At 59.1% G+C, this 15,710-nt stretch overlaps 1 protein-coding gene across 1 annotated transcript; it reads right to left on the bottom strand.

The window, feature by feature from the left end:
- Positions 1 to 7,397: 7,397 nt before the first annotated feature.
- On the bottom strand, positions 7,398 to 15,481 carry LOC311516135 (uncharacterized protein). Its single transcript, XM_084619852.1, has 4 exons — positions 15,246 to 15,481; positions 12,506 to 12,607; positions 8,114 to 8,239; positions 7,398 to 7,936 (listed from the first exon to the last, which is right to left on the bottom strand). The coding sequence occupies exons 1-4, from the start codon at positions 15,399 to 15,401 to the stop codon at positions 7,796 to 7,798; spliced, it is 525 nt and encodes a 174-aa protein (XP_084475978.1). The 5' UTR covers positions 15,402 to 15,481; the 3' UTR covers positions 7,398 to 7,795.
- Positions 15,482 to 15,710: the final 229 nt, after the last annotated feature.

The raw sequence follows: 15,710 nt of genomic DNA, 5'->3' as shown, positions 1-15,710 counted from the left end.
CCGCTCCACCCAGCAGGAACAGCTGATTGCAGCAGGCAGGAGGTGCTGGGTGGGGGGGGCTGCTGGTGGGGGCTGCTGGTGGGTGCTAAGCACCCGCTAATTTTTTTCGGGTGGTGCTCCAGGGCTGGAGCACCCACGGAGCGAGGCTCAGGACACCTTCTGCCTGTAACCAGACCCCTGATCCGAGGGGGGCAAGGGAACGGCCCTCACGGGCTCAGGCAAAACTTCCCTGCAGCCTGGTGCTGTGCGGGAGGGAGCCAGTTCCCAGCCCGCCCTCGCCGGGGAGCAGAGGCCGAGTGAGCCCTGTGGCAGTGAGACCCGTCTGGGCGTGCCCATGGGCGAAGGGAGAAGCAGCTGGCACAGAGATGCCTGGTCAGAGGACGGCCACGGCCAGGTGGGGTCAATCACCCAATCGACCCCGAATCACAGCCCAGCAGGGGAGGGGCTGAGAGAGGGCTGGGTCCTAGGGCTGAGGGCAGCAGGGTAACGCCAAGAGGGGAGACAGGCACCTGGCATATGCACAGCCCTGGGGACACGACTCCAGAGGGGGCCTGACCACGTGGGGGAGCCACTTCAGCCTGGCCTCCCCAGCCCCTGGGCACCAGAGCCCTGGAGGTAGGGCTGGGTCAAGACCAAATGCTCTAGGGGTCACTCCCTGCCCTTTCCTAGGATCAGGACACCCCAGCTGCAGCCGTGACAGCTGACACATGGAGGCAGGTGGGTCTCTGCCTCCCTCACTCCCTGGCAGACGAGGGGGAGGGGCAGTGGCAGGACCCCAGCCTGGTCTCAAGCCCAAAGGTTTTGGGGTGGCAAAAGGGCCCAGGGTCACATGAAAACTCCCCCTGTGCCCCCTGCAAGTGCCAGCGACCAGCCCGGACGTGATGCTGCCCTGAACTGGGTCTTGGAACAGTTTGAGTTAATGGCGATGGTGCTGTAAGATCTGGGAGGACAGCTGCCCAGGGGAGGGGAAAGATGCTGCCGAATCTTGGGCTAACGTTGGTCAGTTCCAGCTTCCCCAGCTCACTGGTTAAAATCACCCTGCTCAGTTCGTTCTCAAAGCGGGAAGAAATGTGACAAAAAGGGACTTTTGTGTAATATTTTTATAACCCCGATGCGTGCCTCAGTTTCCCTGATATTTGGCCTGGCTACCCAGGAGGGGGTTAGGGGTGTGGAAAGAACTGTTAGCTCTCAGGGCAGGCTATGAGACACGGGTGTGAATGCCGCTGGGCTGTCTGACCCTGAATGGGTCATTAAAACGCGCTGGCCAAGCCCCACCCCATTTCAGGGCAGAATCCAAGGGGACAATGGTAAATCCAATCGCCAGGACATGGACACCTGGCGACCCAGAGGGAGGTGGATTTCCCTGAAGCTGATCACAATCCCCCTGCTGGAGGACACGGGGCTGGGGAGGTGTGAGGTAGGGATAACAGGTGGCTGCTGGAAGGATTCGGGTGCTGACCTGGGAACTGACCAAGTTGCTTGGAGAGAGACAGACAGACCTTGAATGCTGGGGCTATGAGAAGGGGTGACGCTTTCACCTTCAGTTCTCTGCGCTACCCTAAGGGCTTCCTGTGCAGGATAAACCGGCCTGTTCTGACAGCGCTGGGGGAGCATCCCTGCACGTGTTGGGCGAGGTGCATTAATCCCTGCAGAGTGGGCACGTCTTTCCCAGGGGTCTGTCTCAGCTGGTGTCCAGGCTGAATCTCCACTCTGGCACTTCGAGTGCAGAAGGTCAGGGCCTGCAAGGATTCTAAAAATTAATACTGGCCACTCCCGGCTTGTATTAAACTCTGAAGGTTCCAGCTTTTCTCTGACCTTGGCTTGGTAAATGCTGCCACCACCCAAATGCAAAAAACCCCAAACCCCTTGGACCCAGGAAGACGCACTTGGGAATTCCTCCCTCTGGGAGACCCTCAAGCCCTTTCACCCCCCTCCGGGGAAGAGCTGAGAAAGAAAACAAAGGAAATCAGCTGCGGCCACCAGCTAATCTAACAACCTGCACGCACCTCTGAGGACACCAAAAATCCAAATCCTGTCCTTAAAAAAGGTAAATTTTATTAAAAACAAAAAGGAAAAAATCCATCTGGAACTTAGACTTTTGCTAGATTTTAAAAGAGCAATTCCAAAAATCAAGCACCCAAACTAGCGTCCTTGGGGGTTCAGCTGAAAGGTTACAAGCAAACAAAAGCCTCAGGGGTTGGCACAGAGGAGATGCACAAGCCAAAATAAGAAATAAACCTGATAGTGTCTAACTAAACAGTCCTGATCCAAATTATTCCTTCCAGGTATGGAAAATACTTTTTCATACCTGGTTCAAACCGTACACAGCATTGCTGCCTAGCCTGGCTGCTCCGTCCCTGCAGCCCAGAGGGCCACAGACCAAGAGAAAGGTTCTTTCCCCATTTTAAAAAGTTCCAGCCTTCCCATTGGCTCTTTTGGTCAGGTGCCCACTTTTTTTTCTTCACCTGGTGGACTTTTTAACCCTTTACAGGTAAAGCAAGCACAGAACAGCCACCAAGAGGATTTTACAGCAGAACTGGCTGGCTGGGTGTCCATCAAAGGGAGCTACTCCCCCCATTTATTTATCACAGCTGGATTTCCTGACCGGAGCTCATGGGGTGAAGCAGGAGGCCACATGGCTCTCCCTGGAGGAAGAGAGACCCTTGCGGGTCTGGCCCACTGAAGGGTTCCTCCTGGAGATTGGTCTAAGGCTGGGAGCATGGCACCTCCCATTGGGATGAGATTTGGGGTCTCTTGGTTAAGAGAACCCGTCATGGCCACCCTCGTGCCTGGCCTCTCTGTTACCAGCACCAGCCTCCCAGATGCTTTCCCCTTCTCTGGGGCTTCCCTCACCCCCGGGCAGGCCAAAGCTGCCTGGCCATCGGCCTGCCCTGCCTGTGCCCCCACCACGCTCAGCTGGGGGCTCAGCTTGGCCTCTGCCCTGCCCAGGCTCCACCAGCTGTCCTGAGCTTAGCCGCCTTTCCTGGCTGCTGCAGGCAAGGGGGGAAAGCCCCTCCACCCTGCCAGCTCGGCTCAAGCCTTGACTCTTACAGGTAAGGGAGAGGGATTGAGTTTTGTCTCAGGGGATACAGTCATTCCTGAGGAGGATGTTAAATGTGAGGTCATGGGGATACCCTGACTACCAGCCACCCTGATCCCTCCTGTGTCTGCCCAGGAAGCTGAGCCGTGGGCAGGATTTGGAGCCTTGACCCAGCCCTTGATGGGGTTCTACCACGCCAGGTTTGACAAGGGGTCTCTCTGTCCCTGAATCGCTTCACCCCTGAATGTCTCCCCAGTAACCTCCACCTTCCGTTTCCCCTGGGGGTCAGATGCGTCTGAGTCCAGGAGAGTACAGCGGGACACGCGCACACCCACTTATGCCCTGTTTTCCCGCAGGTCCATGAGATCCCTCATCAAGTTTCTACTGGGGACAGCTGCTACCCCCACTTTGGGTTTACTCAAAGTCTCACTTCTGGGGTGCCTCCGCTGGTTCCTAGTCCCCAGTATTGGCTCTGTCCAGCTGGCTGCACGCATCTGTAGCTCTGGGACTGAGTAAGGGGTGAGAGACAATGGAGATGGTCTGCCGGGTCAGTGTGGTGCAAATCACAGGTCTTCTCAAAGGCAGTGAGGTGGGCATCATTGTCCACCCCCCCCTTAAACTGGGGCAGCAATTTGATATCAAGGCTCCCTGCAGAACTGGCTTCCTGTGGTCTCCCCCAACTTCTCCCTTGATTCTCCATCTCCAGGTCATGATGGCAACCTTCCCTGGCTTTCCTGTTGTTCCTACTCATGTTTTCACTGCTCCTGATGGACAGCTCCATCCCTTTCAAGGTCTGCTAGCCTCTGTCGCTCCCGCACTTGCACCTCCAACTTCCACTGCTTCAAATCTGTCAATGGGGAACCAGGCGGGGAGACACTTTATTGTACGGGGAACTGAGTCATGAGAACACCTGGCTATTGCCATGACTGCTGCCTCTGTCATCCTGGGACCCTCTTGGGAACCCCGCCCGGGTCTGGATCCTGGTTCTCGGTCCGATCATCCTTCTCCAGCTGCGCAATCAGCTGCACCTTGTTTAATCCTCTCACTCTGCACAGCTCTGGGGTACTCTTGTTAGGGGGGTGGTTATGTGCCATTTTGTCGCTGTTTCCTTTGACTGACATTGTTTTTACTGCTGCAAGTCACTTACTGGTGCATGCAATATCCCACCTCTCCCACCAACGGTCCCGGAGCCACAGGATCTGAGCTATATCCCAGCTTTTAAATGCTCCTAGGTTTGTACATTCCCAAGCCAGAAGGGGCTGTTTTGATTATCTAATCTGGCCTCCTGTGTAACACAGGCCAGAGAACTGCCCCACAATAATTCCTGGAGCAAAGCCTTTAGAAAAACATCCAAGTGTGATCTAAAAGTTGTGAGTGATGGAGAATCCACCCAAACCCTTGGTCATTTATTCCCATGGTTAATGATTCTCCTTGTTAAATATTGATGTCTTATTTCCAGTCTGCGCCAGAAGCTGACGCCCCCTCAGTTAATGCTCTGTCCTTGAGGGCTTGGTTGTTGGAGCTGGTAACCAGCCTAGTTCCTCTGTGTCACAGAGTCCCCGGGCGATGCTCTGTAACGGCTCCCCATGAAGCCCGTCAGGACTCTGGGGCAGTCGCCTTTCAGTGAGCTTGTCTGGAGGACACACAGCTCACACAGCTTCCACCTTCCTGGGTCTGACCTCGGAGCATTCAGCCTCCTCTGCCCCTCCGTGCGCTTCCCACAGCGACTCCACTCAGGTGGGGTCCTGGGGAAGCCAGAGGGTCCTGCCCCCCAACTTCGCAGGCAGACATGACTCTCAGGCAGCCAGTAAAACAGAAGGTTTATTAGACGACAGGAACATGGTCTAACATAGAGCTTGTAGGTGCAGAGAACAGGACCCCTCAGCTGGGTCCATTTTGGGGGGCAGTGAGCCAGACAACCCCGTCTGCCCTTCACTCCTCGTCCCCAGCCAGCCCCAAACTGAAAACCCCCTCCAGCCCCTCCTCCTCTGGGCTTTGTCCCTTTCCCGGGCCAGGAGGTCACCGGATTCCTTTGTTCTCCAACCCTTCAGCTCTCACCTTGCAGGGTGGAAGGGCCCAGGGCATCAGCTGCCAGGAAACAGGGTGTTGGCCATTCTCTGTGTCCAGACCCCTGCACACACCTGCCCTCTAGGGCTCTGCAACAATCATACACCCTTACCCCACCACCTAGAGACTTAAGAACTGCACAGGGGAAACTGAGGCACCCCCACACTATTCAGAGGAAACATTAAGAACAGTCCCACTTCGTCACACTCTGGCCTCTGGGAGCACTCGGGGCCACCGGCCCAGCCCAGAGCAGACACAATGATGCACTCACCTGCTGATCCATTTTGCCAACTGCAGCCTTTTAAGAGAAGTGCTTTGTTCCCAGGGATGGAGCCAAGACAGAGGGGAAGCGCATTTCGCTGGTGCAGCCACCTCCCTCCTCACGGGGTCGCAGAGCCTAGGGAACCAGCCCGAGCCCAAACATCTACACTGCAGTTTACACCCCCGGCAGCTTGAGCCCTGCAAGCCAAGTCCGCTGACATGGGCCACCAACAATGTAGACATACCCAGAGAGCCCAGCCAGGAGTGGGGGACGCCGGCTCGGAGAGGGGGCTGGAGCCGGCTCCCAGGGAGCCCTGGGTCAGGTTGGCTCAAGGCTCCTTTTGCACCATGAATAATCCAAGCTGTGTCAATCTGAGGCTGCACCGTCTGGGCTGGGCTCCAAACCTAGTGCCTGGAATGGGGCAAAGCCTGCGGGCTGCAGACAGCTGGGAGGGGTCTGTGCTCTGCACAAGGGGGTTGCCCTGCACTGGGGGGAGGAGGGGAGCTGTGACCTGTCCCCAGCGTCAGCACCACAAGGGGCTCCCTGGTGAAGCGTCTTAGGGGTCATGCTCCAGCCTCAGCCAGCGGGGAATTCCCCTTGCGCAGACTCCAGCGGGGCGGAGGCTCTGCTTGGTGGGACTGCGCCGTGCCCGGGCGTGCCCTGCCCCTGCAGGCGGTGAACGCTGCCTCCCCCGGGCCGGCACTTGTTCTGCACGGGGTGGAGCTGTGCCACTCTGCTCCCGGGGTCTTTTGCCTGGACAGCTGCAGGCTCAGCCGCTCTCACCCTGCCCCTTCCTCCCGCACAGTCGGCCTGCCCCAGCCCTCGTCTGCCGGGACAGGCCGAGCCCTCGTTCCGTGACTCGCCCACTTGGTTCTCAGCCAGGCGTCTGCGCCCCAGTCCCTCCCCGCTCTGCACGTGGCTGGCTGGCGGGGCTGCAGGGCAGGGCCTGGGAGCGTGGGGCAGGGTCAGAGGCCCACACTGAGCCCCCTGGCACTGTTCGGTGCGACTGACGAGCCAGCCTGACTCCCGGCACCCATAGGAGTCGACAGGCAGCTGTGCATCCACCCTGAGGGAACCGAAAGGTGGCACCCCCCAGGTTGGGCCTGGTCTCCCAGGATGCTCAGCGCCAAGCTACGACATCCTGGCAAGCCCATTGCTAGCAGCCCCGGTGCCACCCAGCTGGCTTCTGTTAGCAGGCATGGGCCCTGGAGGATAAAGCCACTGCAGCCACCCCATCCTCCACCCACGGGACACACCAGGCTAGCTGCTGGTGTGTATTCACCTCCCCACCCCCCGCCAGCCCATGGCTGCTCTCCTGGCAGCCCCTTCCCTGTGCTCCTCCCCCTGTCTGCGGGCAGCCTGGCTCCAGAGGGGCCCGGCTGGGGCTCGCAGGCCCTTGGGGAACAGGGTCTGGCTGAATTCAACCATTCATGGATGCAAAGGCCAGAACAGAACCCGAGGACCGGAAGGGCCCTTGATAGATGATCTAGGCCAGTCCCCTGCACCCCCAGCGAGGCCAGTGCTCTGCTGGATGAGGCCTGGTCTCACCCTCATGGGGCAGATGGGGCCCTGTGCCCAGCTCTAGCCCTTGCCAGAGCATGGCATGGGGGCAAGGCATCTTGCTCCTTGTGCCTCCAGCCCCACTCCCCCTTCCCTACCCCTCTCCTGCAGCTGCTGTCACCCTGTGAGGCTTTGGGGGCAACCTGGGGACTCTACTCCCTGCCCGCTCTGCATGCAGCCCCCCATGGACTCAATGGCTGAGGAAGGGCCCTGGATACAGAGCGGAGGGTCCCCCTCAGGGGCCTGAGAATGTATATGCTGGTTTGTACTTTACAGACTCTCTCGGATCCAGACTCCCTCTGCCAGGGTCCTTTTTGAGTGAGGCAGGGTGGACACTTGCTTGAGGCCACAAAGGGAGGCAAGGGCAGGCACAGAACCCAGGTGTCCTGGCTCTCAGTGGCAGGACTCCTACCCCAGCAGCCACCAGGCTCCCCACTGGTTATTTCAGCTCAAGCAAGAAGACAGATCTGTTGTACCAGGGTGGTTTATTAAGGACAGGGAGCCCCTCCTCAGGCCCCTTGTCCCAGGTAAGGTGGACATGGGGTCCACCTTGCTGAAGGAGACTGCCCCCATAACACCACCTCACTCAGACAGGCTGAGCAGGGGAGGGGAGTCCCCTCTAACCCAGCTGCAGGGGTGGGGAAGAGCAGTATCTGTGGTCCGGCCACAAGAACGAGCAGAGGGAGATGAGGGCAGAGGACTCTTGCTTCACCCCTTGGAGGCCGCATTCTTTCCCAGTCTCGGGGGCGGAAGGTTTACCTCCCTGTGCCCCAGGGGCAGGAATCCCCATCAGGTTGCATGTAGCTGATGAGTGGGGTATAGGCTAGGAAGTGGGGGGCAAAGACGATGAGCAGGGGCGCAGGTTCCTAGGTGGGACTCCCTCCTGCTAGGAGAAGGTCTAGGTAGGCCCCAGGGACCAGATCCTCCTCCTGGACTCCCAGCTCCTCCATCAGCCTCCGGGCCACCCGCTCGCCGTCCTCGGGGCTCTGCTGCTCACTCAGCACCACCTGCAGAGGGCACACAGGGCTCGGGTCAGAGCAGGGTGGCAGGGAAAGCCCCTGGAGGGAGAGTAGCACTCCACCCCAGACACAGCTGCATTCCGATAGCAGGCGAGGTGACCCCTTCACAGCCTGTGGGGTGAAATGCAGGATCCAGTGCCTGGCCTGGCCCTCACTGTCGCTCACCTCCAGCTCCAGGAAATCACCCAGCCCTTCTACACGGTCCAAGTGCACACGGGTCTGTCCCACCATGTAGAGACGACGCTCCTTCTTCACCACGCCCTGTACTCCAAGCGCCTCTGACAACACAGCCTGCAGAGACATCAGGGCCGGGACAGCTCAGCCAGCTGCCCCCTCCCCCCAGTTCTCTCTCCCCCGGTCCATGAACTGATGTCCCTATGACACTGCCTGGGGCCACCACGGGGTCAGCACGAAGGGACTGGGCCCTGGCCATCCCTCCGACCTGCCTGGGTCCCAGTCTCACCTACCAGGGAGCATTGGACTCATCTGTTGGTCCAAGGGGCCATGGCCAGGGCCCTCGGGGTTTTCCCTGCAGCACTGTGATTCCAGGCAGGGCTGGCAGGAATCCATCTCCTCTGTGATCTGGAGCATCCCAGCAGAGGTGTGGCAGCTCTTACCACGGGGTTGGCTGCGTGGACGGGGGCAGCCAGAGTTATGGGGAGGGACTCTTACCACCAGACCCAATGGTCCAGTGGGAGGGTCTGTCCAGCACCATGCCTGCAAAGGGAAATGGTGTCCCACTGATCTACTACAATTCTCCGGACATCTCAGTGAAGTGGGGGGCGAAGCAGCACCGGCTGACATAACTGGGTTAGATTCCCAAAAGCCTTTGACAAGATCCCTCCAAAGAGGCTCATTACGTGGTGGGAAGCAAAGCTACTGTCACGGATCAGAACTGGCCCAGAGAGAGAGAAACAAAGAGCAGTGTGAAACAGGTCATTTTCATCCCGTCAGAAGATGGGAAGAGGGGCCTCACGGGTCTGTACTAGGTCCCATGTTTATTTATTACCAATCTGGAAAGGGAGTGAGCAGTGAGGTGGCAAAGTTTGCAGAGGACACAACATTCGGGACCAGAGAGGACTGTGAAAAACCAAACCCAAGCAAGCCAGGGAAAGGGCAACACTGTGGTTGATGAAATTCAGGGTCAGTAAGTGCAAAGTAATGCACATTGGAGGGGAAATTTAAACTACTCACATACCTTACAGGAATCTAATTCAACTGTACCAGCTCAAGAAAGGGGCCTAAGCATCAGTGTAGACAGTTCAATAGAGACCTCTGCTCAATCTGTGGTCAAAAAAGCACACAAGCTGTGGGGATGCACTTGGCATGGGATGAAAAGGGAGACGGAGTTCAGTCTGGTGCCTGCCTATAAATCAGGAGTGCAGCCTCATCTGGATACTGCATGCAGGACGCGCCTGCCCAGATGACACAGAAAGGACCATAGCGATCATCTAGTGTGAGCTCCTGTATAACACAGGCCATGGAACTTCCCCACATAATTCCTGTTTGAACTAGAGCAGATCTGTTAGAAAACATCCAATCACACAATGTAGGGCTGGAAAGGACCTCGAGAGGCCATCTTGTCCAGCCCCCCGCACCAAGGCAAGACCAAGTGACCCTAGAGCCCCCTGACAGGTGTTTGTTCAGCTTGTTCTTAAAACCCTCCAGTGACAGGGATTCCACAGCCTCCCTTGGGAGCCTGTTCCAGAGCTTCACTGCCCTGAGAGTCAGAGTTTCTGCTAATATCTGACCTAACTCTCCCTTGCTGCACATTAAGCCCATTGCTGCTTGTCCTGCCTTCAGCAGATATGGAGACAATTGATCATCATTCTCTTTATACCAGCACTTGACATTTTTGTAGGCTGTCCTCAGGTCCCCTCTCAGTCTCTTTTCTCAGGACTAAACGTCCCCAGTTTGACCTTTCCCCATGGCTCAGGTTCTCTAAACCTTTCATCATTTCTGTTGCTCTCCTCTGGACTCTCTCCTGTTGGTCCCCATCTTTCCTAAAGTGTGGGGCCCAGCCCTGGACACCGTATCCAGCTGAGGCCTCCCCAGTGCCAAGCAGAGCGGGACAATTACCTCCTGTGACTGACGTACCACCCTCCTGTTAATACGGCCCCGGGTGATATTATCCCTCTTCGCAACCACATCACATTGTTGACTTGTATTCAACCTGCGATCCACTCGAACCCCCAGCTCCTGGGCAGCAGTGCTCACACCTACCCATCATTCCCCATTTTGTGGCTGAACATTTGACTTTTCCTTCCTGAGCATAGTGCTTTGCACTTGTCTTTACTGAATTTCATCCTGGTAATTTCAGACCAGTTCTCCAACTTTTCAAGGTCATTTTGAATTCTAATCCAGCCCTCCAAAATGTTAGCAACCTCTGCCAGGTTGATGTCATCCCCAAATTTTATGAGCATCCTTTCCATCTTATTATTCAAGTCATTTATGAAGATATTGAATAGTACTGAACCCAGAATAGATAATCTCGATTTAAAAACTGCCAGTGATGGAGAATCCACTACCACCTTTGGTAAATTGTTCCAATGGTTAATGACCCTCACTGTTAAAAAGCTATGCCTCATTCCCAGTCTTTGTCTAGCTTCAACTTCTAGCCACTCAATCATGTCAGAGCTTTTTCTTCTAGACTGAACAGCCCATGAGCCCCACGTATGTAATTTACAGACTGTGATCAAGTTACCCCTTAACCTTCTCTTTATTACGATAAACACCTGTCAGGAATCGGGGCCTGCATCAGCTCCGATCTCCAGGCAACCGAATGAGCACAGCTGGCCTGATGGGCAGGAAGCGTCAGCAGACTAGCTCTCTAGCCCAGCAGCAGTTCAGTGACTGCTCAAAGATTCGCCCATGACTGTGATAGCCCCTATGATTGCTGGTTCACAGCACTGCCTCACTCCCGGTAACCTGTCTCTGAACCTGGGCTCTGACATCTGACCCCCGACTCTGGCTCTAATCATCAGGCCTCACTGGCCATAACCAGGTCTCTGAGTCTATCACTCTAAGGCAGGTTTTCTAATCCTTTAATCGTTCTCGTGGCTCTTCTCTGAACCCTCTCCAATGATCAACATCCTTCTTGAAGTGTGGGCACCAGAACAGGATTCCAGCAGCAGTTGCACCAGTGCCAAATATAGAGGTAAAATAACCGCTCTGCTCCTGCTTGAGATTCCCCTGGTTATGCACCCCAGAACCCCACTAGCTCTTCTGGATCCTGCATTGCACTGGGACCCCATGTTGAGCAGATTATCCACCACGATCCTAAATCCCTGCTTCCCAGGACAGAGTCCCCCATCCTGTAAGCGTGGCCTGCGTTGTTTGTCCGAGATGTACACGCTTACATTTAGCTGTATTAAAATGCATACTGCTTGCTTGTGCCCAGTGTACCAAGCAATCCAGACTGGTTTCAGTGACCTGTCCTCTTCATTATTGATCACCCCCCAATTTTTGTGTCATCTGCAATCTCTTTCAGCGATGATTTTATGTTTTCTTCCAGGTCACTGCTAAAAATGTTAAATAGCATAAGGCCAACTACCGATCCCTGCAGGACCCCACCAGAAACAGTCCCACTCAATGAGCCCTCATTTACAATTACACATTGAGACCTGTCAGCCAGTTTTTAATCCATTTCATGTTACTGGGCATTGCAGAACTAGAGGGGTTCACAGAAGAGAGACAAGGATGATCAAGGACTTCAACAAACTCTCACATGAAGCAAGATTGAACAGATTGGGATTGTTACCTGGGAGAAGGGACATGGTTAAAAAAAAAAAGGTCTCGAGAAGGGAGATTGTGAGTTTCCGTTCTCTGTCTCAGCACAAGAACAAGGGGTTGAGCACTGAAACTGGAAGATGGCAAATTCAAAATGGATAAAAAGAAATACTTTTCCTGCCACACAAATACAACACATGCAACTAGATTGTGGAACTCACGGCCACTGGAAGTTGGTGAGGCCAAGAGCTTCGCAAAAGTCAAAGAAGGATTGGACACAGATACGGGTAACAAGACTGTCCACTTAAAATAGTTAATGCCACAAACAATTCCGGATCGGACACTGAACATCCTATTTCAGGGCTTTAGTCAAACTAATGATTAGAGAGCAGGGTTAGATTTAATGTGAGGGCAAATTATCCCACATCTGCTACTGCAAGGTTCTTAGCCCTAGACTACATTTCAACAGTTCACATAGGTACGGCACTCTCACCCGAGTACCACAGCTAGGCTAACAGCTAAATCGACGGGAGAATTCTTCCATCGACTTAGTTGCTGTCACTTGGAGAGGTGGCCGACAGCAGGGGACTAACCCTTCCGTCACTCTAGTCTGCGTCTGTGTGTGGATGTGGTCATGCTGCTGTAGCGTTCCTAGTGTAGACATGGCCTTACTCCTTGCTTTGTGGGGTCTGGCACTGGCCACTGTTAGAAACAAACACTGGACCAGAGAAGCCTGGGGGCTTCTCCAGCCTGCTCAGACCGATGTTCCTGGGAGAAGGGCTGTGTGCACCTGTGTGCAGACGATCTCAGGCGGGGAAAGGCTCTTACCACCAGGCCTGCAGGGTCGGCTGTGGGGGAGATGGAGTAATGAGAAAGTTTGGGACCTTCAGAGTCAGGACGCTCATAAAATATCAGCTGCCCCTGGCCATCCTGAAAAGGAAACGGAGAAGGGCGTCAGCGCGGGAGGTGGCTGCTTGGTTCCCCGGCCGGCAGGCCAACAACCCACAAACTCGAGCGAGTTCAGGAGAGGCCCAGAAACGCTCTGGGGACGGAGGGAGCGACTAAGGAAGAGACGAAAGGCAGATCTGTCTGTTTGGCTCAGACATGCTGGTGGGGACCTAAGAACACCCTTGCAGTTATACAAGGGCGTGAGCCCCATCGAGCGAGCTCCAGGCCGTGTAACCAGGGGAATCGGCAGGGTAAGGCCAGAGAGTCGAGTCTGTAGGAAATGGATCTACATTAGGAGAGGTTTGCTAGTAAGTTCCTGGTTGTACAGGTGTAGCGCCCTTGGCAAACCCCGCTCCTAGTGCGGCCCAGCATACACCGGCACACGAGCGCCGCCCGCTTCCAGCCGCAAAACAAGCTAGGGAGAGAGAAGGCCCTTGATGCCAGGATAACTACAGCAGGGCTTGGGCCGATACAAAGACGCCCTCACCTCCCCGGGGCATTACATCAAGTGTGCAGCACCCAGCCAGCCCCACACTCCGCACGCCCCGCAGAACACGACAGCAGGGACCGGGGATGCATGGGAAAGGAGCTGCCAACCCCCTGGGATGGGACAGCAGGGGCCGGGAGAGGCTGTCCTCCACGGCCACCCTGCGGGATGCGCCGAGCAGAACCCGCAGCCTGCAGAGCCAGCTCTGGGGCTGGGGATTGGGATGCAGGAGGGGACAGGCTCAGGGCTGGGGGGCAGGCTCTGGGAGGGAGTTGGGGGACAGGAGGAGGCAGGGCTGGGAGTGGGGCTCTGGGAGGGAGGTGGGGGGCAGGAGGGGGCAGGCTGGGGGTGGGGCTCTGGGAGGGAGGTGGGGGGCAGGAGGGAGGTGGGGATCGGGCTCTGGGAGGGAGTTGGGGGGCAGGAGGGCGCAGGGCTGGGGTGGGGCTCTGGGAGGGAGGTGGGGGGCAGGAGGGCAGGCTGGGGGTGGGGCACTGGGAGGGAGGTGGGGGGCAGGAGGGCAGGCTGGGGGTGGGGCTCTGGGAGGGAGGTGGGGGGCAGGAGGGGGCAGGCTGGGGGTGGGGCTCTGGGAGGGAGGTGGGGGGCAGGAGGGGGCAGGCTGGGGCTGGGGCTCTGGGAGGGAGTTGGGGGGCAGGAGGGGGCAGGCTGGGGGTGGGGCTCTGGGAGGGAGGTGGGGGGCAGGAGGGGGCAGGCTGGGCTGGGGCTCTGGGAGGGAGGTGGGGGGCAGGAGGGGGCAGGCTGGGGGTGGGGCTCTGGGAGGGAGGTGGGGGGCAGGAGGGGGCAGGCTGGGGGTGGGGCTCTGGGAGGGAGGTGGGGGGCAGGAGGGGGCAGGCTGGGGGTGGGGCTCTGGGAGGGAGGTGGGGGGCAGGAGGGGGCAGGCTGGGGGTGGGGCTCTGGGAGGCTTGGGGGGCAGGAGGGGGCAGGCTGGGGTGGGGCACTGGGAGGGAGGTGGGGGGCAGGAGGGGGCAGGCTGGGGGTGGGGCACTGGGAGGGAGTTGGGGGGCAGGAGGGGGGGTGGGGCACTGGGAGGGAGGTGGGGGGCAGGAGGGGGCAGGCTGGGGGTGGGGCTCTGGGAGGGAGGTGGGGGGCAGGAGGGCAGGCTGGGGTGGGGCTCTGAGAGGGAGTTGGGGGGCAGGAGGGGGCAGGCTGGGGGGGGCTCTGGGAGGGAGGTGGGGGGCAGGCTGGGGGTGGGGCTCTGGGAGGGAGGTGGGGGGCAGGAGGGGGCAGGCTGGGGGTGGGGCTCTGGGAGGGAGGTGGGGGGCAGGAGGGCAGGCTGGGGTGGGGCTCTGAGAGGGAGTTGGGGGGCAGGAGGGGGCAGGCTGGGGGGGGGCTCTGGGAGGGAGGTGGGGGGCAGGAGGGGGCAGGCTGGGGGTGGGGCTCTGGGAGGGAGGTGGGGGGCAGGAGGGGGCAGGCTGTGGGTGGGGCTCTGGGAGGGAGGTGGGGGGCAGGAGGGGACAGGCTGGGGTGGGGCACTGGGAGGGAGGTGGGGGGCAGGAGGGGGCAGGCTGGGGGTGGGGCACTGGGAGGGAGTTGGGGGGCAGGGGGGGTGGGGCACTGGGAGGGAGGTGGGGGGCAGGAGGGGGCAGGCTGGGGGTGGGGCTCTGGGAGGGAGGTGGGGGGCAGGAGGGGGCAGGCTGGGGGTGGGGCTCTGGGAGGGAGGTGGGGGGCAGGAGGGCAGGCTGGGGTGGGGCTCTGAGAGGGAGTTGGGGGGCAGGAGGGGGCAGGCTGGGGGGGGGCTCTGGGAGGGAGGTGGGGGGCAGGAGGGGGCAGGCTGGGGGTGGGGCTCTGGGAGGGAGGTGGGGGGCAGGAGGGGGCAGGCTGGGGGTGGGGCTCTGGGAGGGAGGTGGGGGGCAGGAGGGCAGGCTGGGGTGGGGCTCTGAGAGGGAGTTGGGGGGCAGGAGGGGGCAGGCTGGGGGGGGGCTCTGGGAGGGAGGTAGGGGGCAGGAGGGGGGCACGTCTCTGGGGCCCCTTGGGGGAGGGCGGGGGCTCCACGCGCTGCCGGGTCCCGCCGCGGCCGGCCAATGGGAGCTGCGGAGGCGGCGCGCGGGGCGGAGGCGGGGCGGGGGCGCGCGCTGACCGGACGCGCTGACCGTTACCCCCCCCCCCGGCTCGCACCCCGCAGTCGCGCAGCTTGAGGCGGCCGCGCGGCGCGCGCAGGAAGGTGTCGGTCTGGGTGAGCGCGCGGCCCGCGCCCCCGCTGAGCCGCTCGGCGACGCGCTCCGCGCGCGCCAGGTCCCGCGCGCGCGCCTTGAGCTCCACGTTCCGCGGCATCCTGCGGCGCCTCGCCCCTCCCGCGGCGCACTGGCCGCGCTGCCCTGGCCACGGCACTCTCGGTCGTGATTGGCTGTCACTGGGGCAAAGGCTCCGCGGCGATTGGCTGATTCAGGCTTCCCCTTCCGGGCTGGTCTCGCCAATCACAACGGTGAGTCCGCGAGCCTCGCTGACACCAGACCAATCGCGCTGTCAGCGGCGCCGCGAGGACAGGGCGCTGATTGGCGGAACGTGCGACCCGTGAAGGCGGCAGGCGGCGCGGCGATTGGCGGAGGCCGGCGGGGGCGGGCGGCGATTGGCGGAGGCGGA

Source organism: Lepidochelys olivacea (genome assembly GCF_965140295.1).
Source record: "Lepidochelys olivacea isolate rLepOli2 genome assembly, chromosome: 1".
NCBI classification, from domain to species: Eukaryota; Metazoa; Chordata; order Testudines; family Cheloniidae; genus Lepidochelys; species Lepidochelys olivacea.
The sequence above is the reverse complement of the archived record's forward strand: the minus strand, read 5'-3'. Positions and strand labels throughout refer to the sequence as shown.

Excerpts from the sequence above, each read along its gene's own strand:
- LOC311516135 (XM_084619852.1), bottom strand. The coding sequence starts at position 15,401 with ATGCCGCGGAACGTGGAGCTCAAGGCGCGCGCGCGGGACCTGGCGCGC. Across the intron at positions 12,608-15,245 it reads TCAAGCTGCGCGACTGCGGG|GATGGCCAGGGGCAGCTGAT; the intron begins GTGCGAGCCGGG and ends TTTCCTTTTCAG. Across the intron at positions 7,937-8,113 it reads GTGATTTCCTGGAGCTGGAG|GTGGTGCTGAGTGAGCAGCA; the intron begins GTGAGCGACAGT and ends TGCCCTCTGCAG.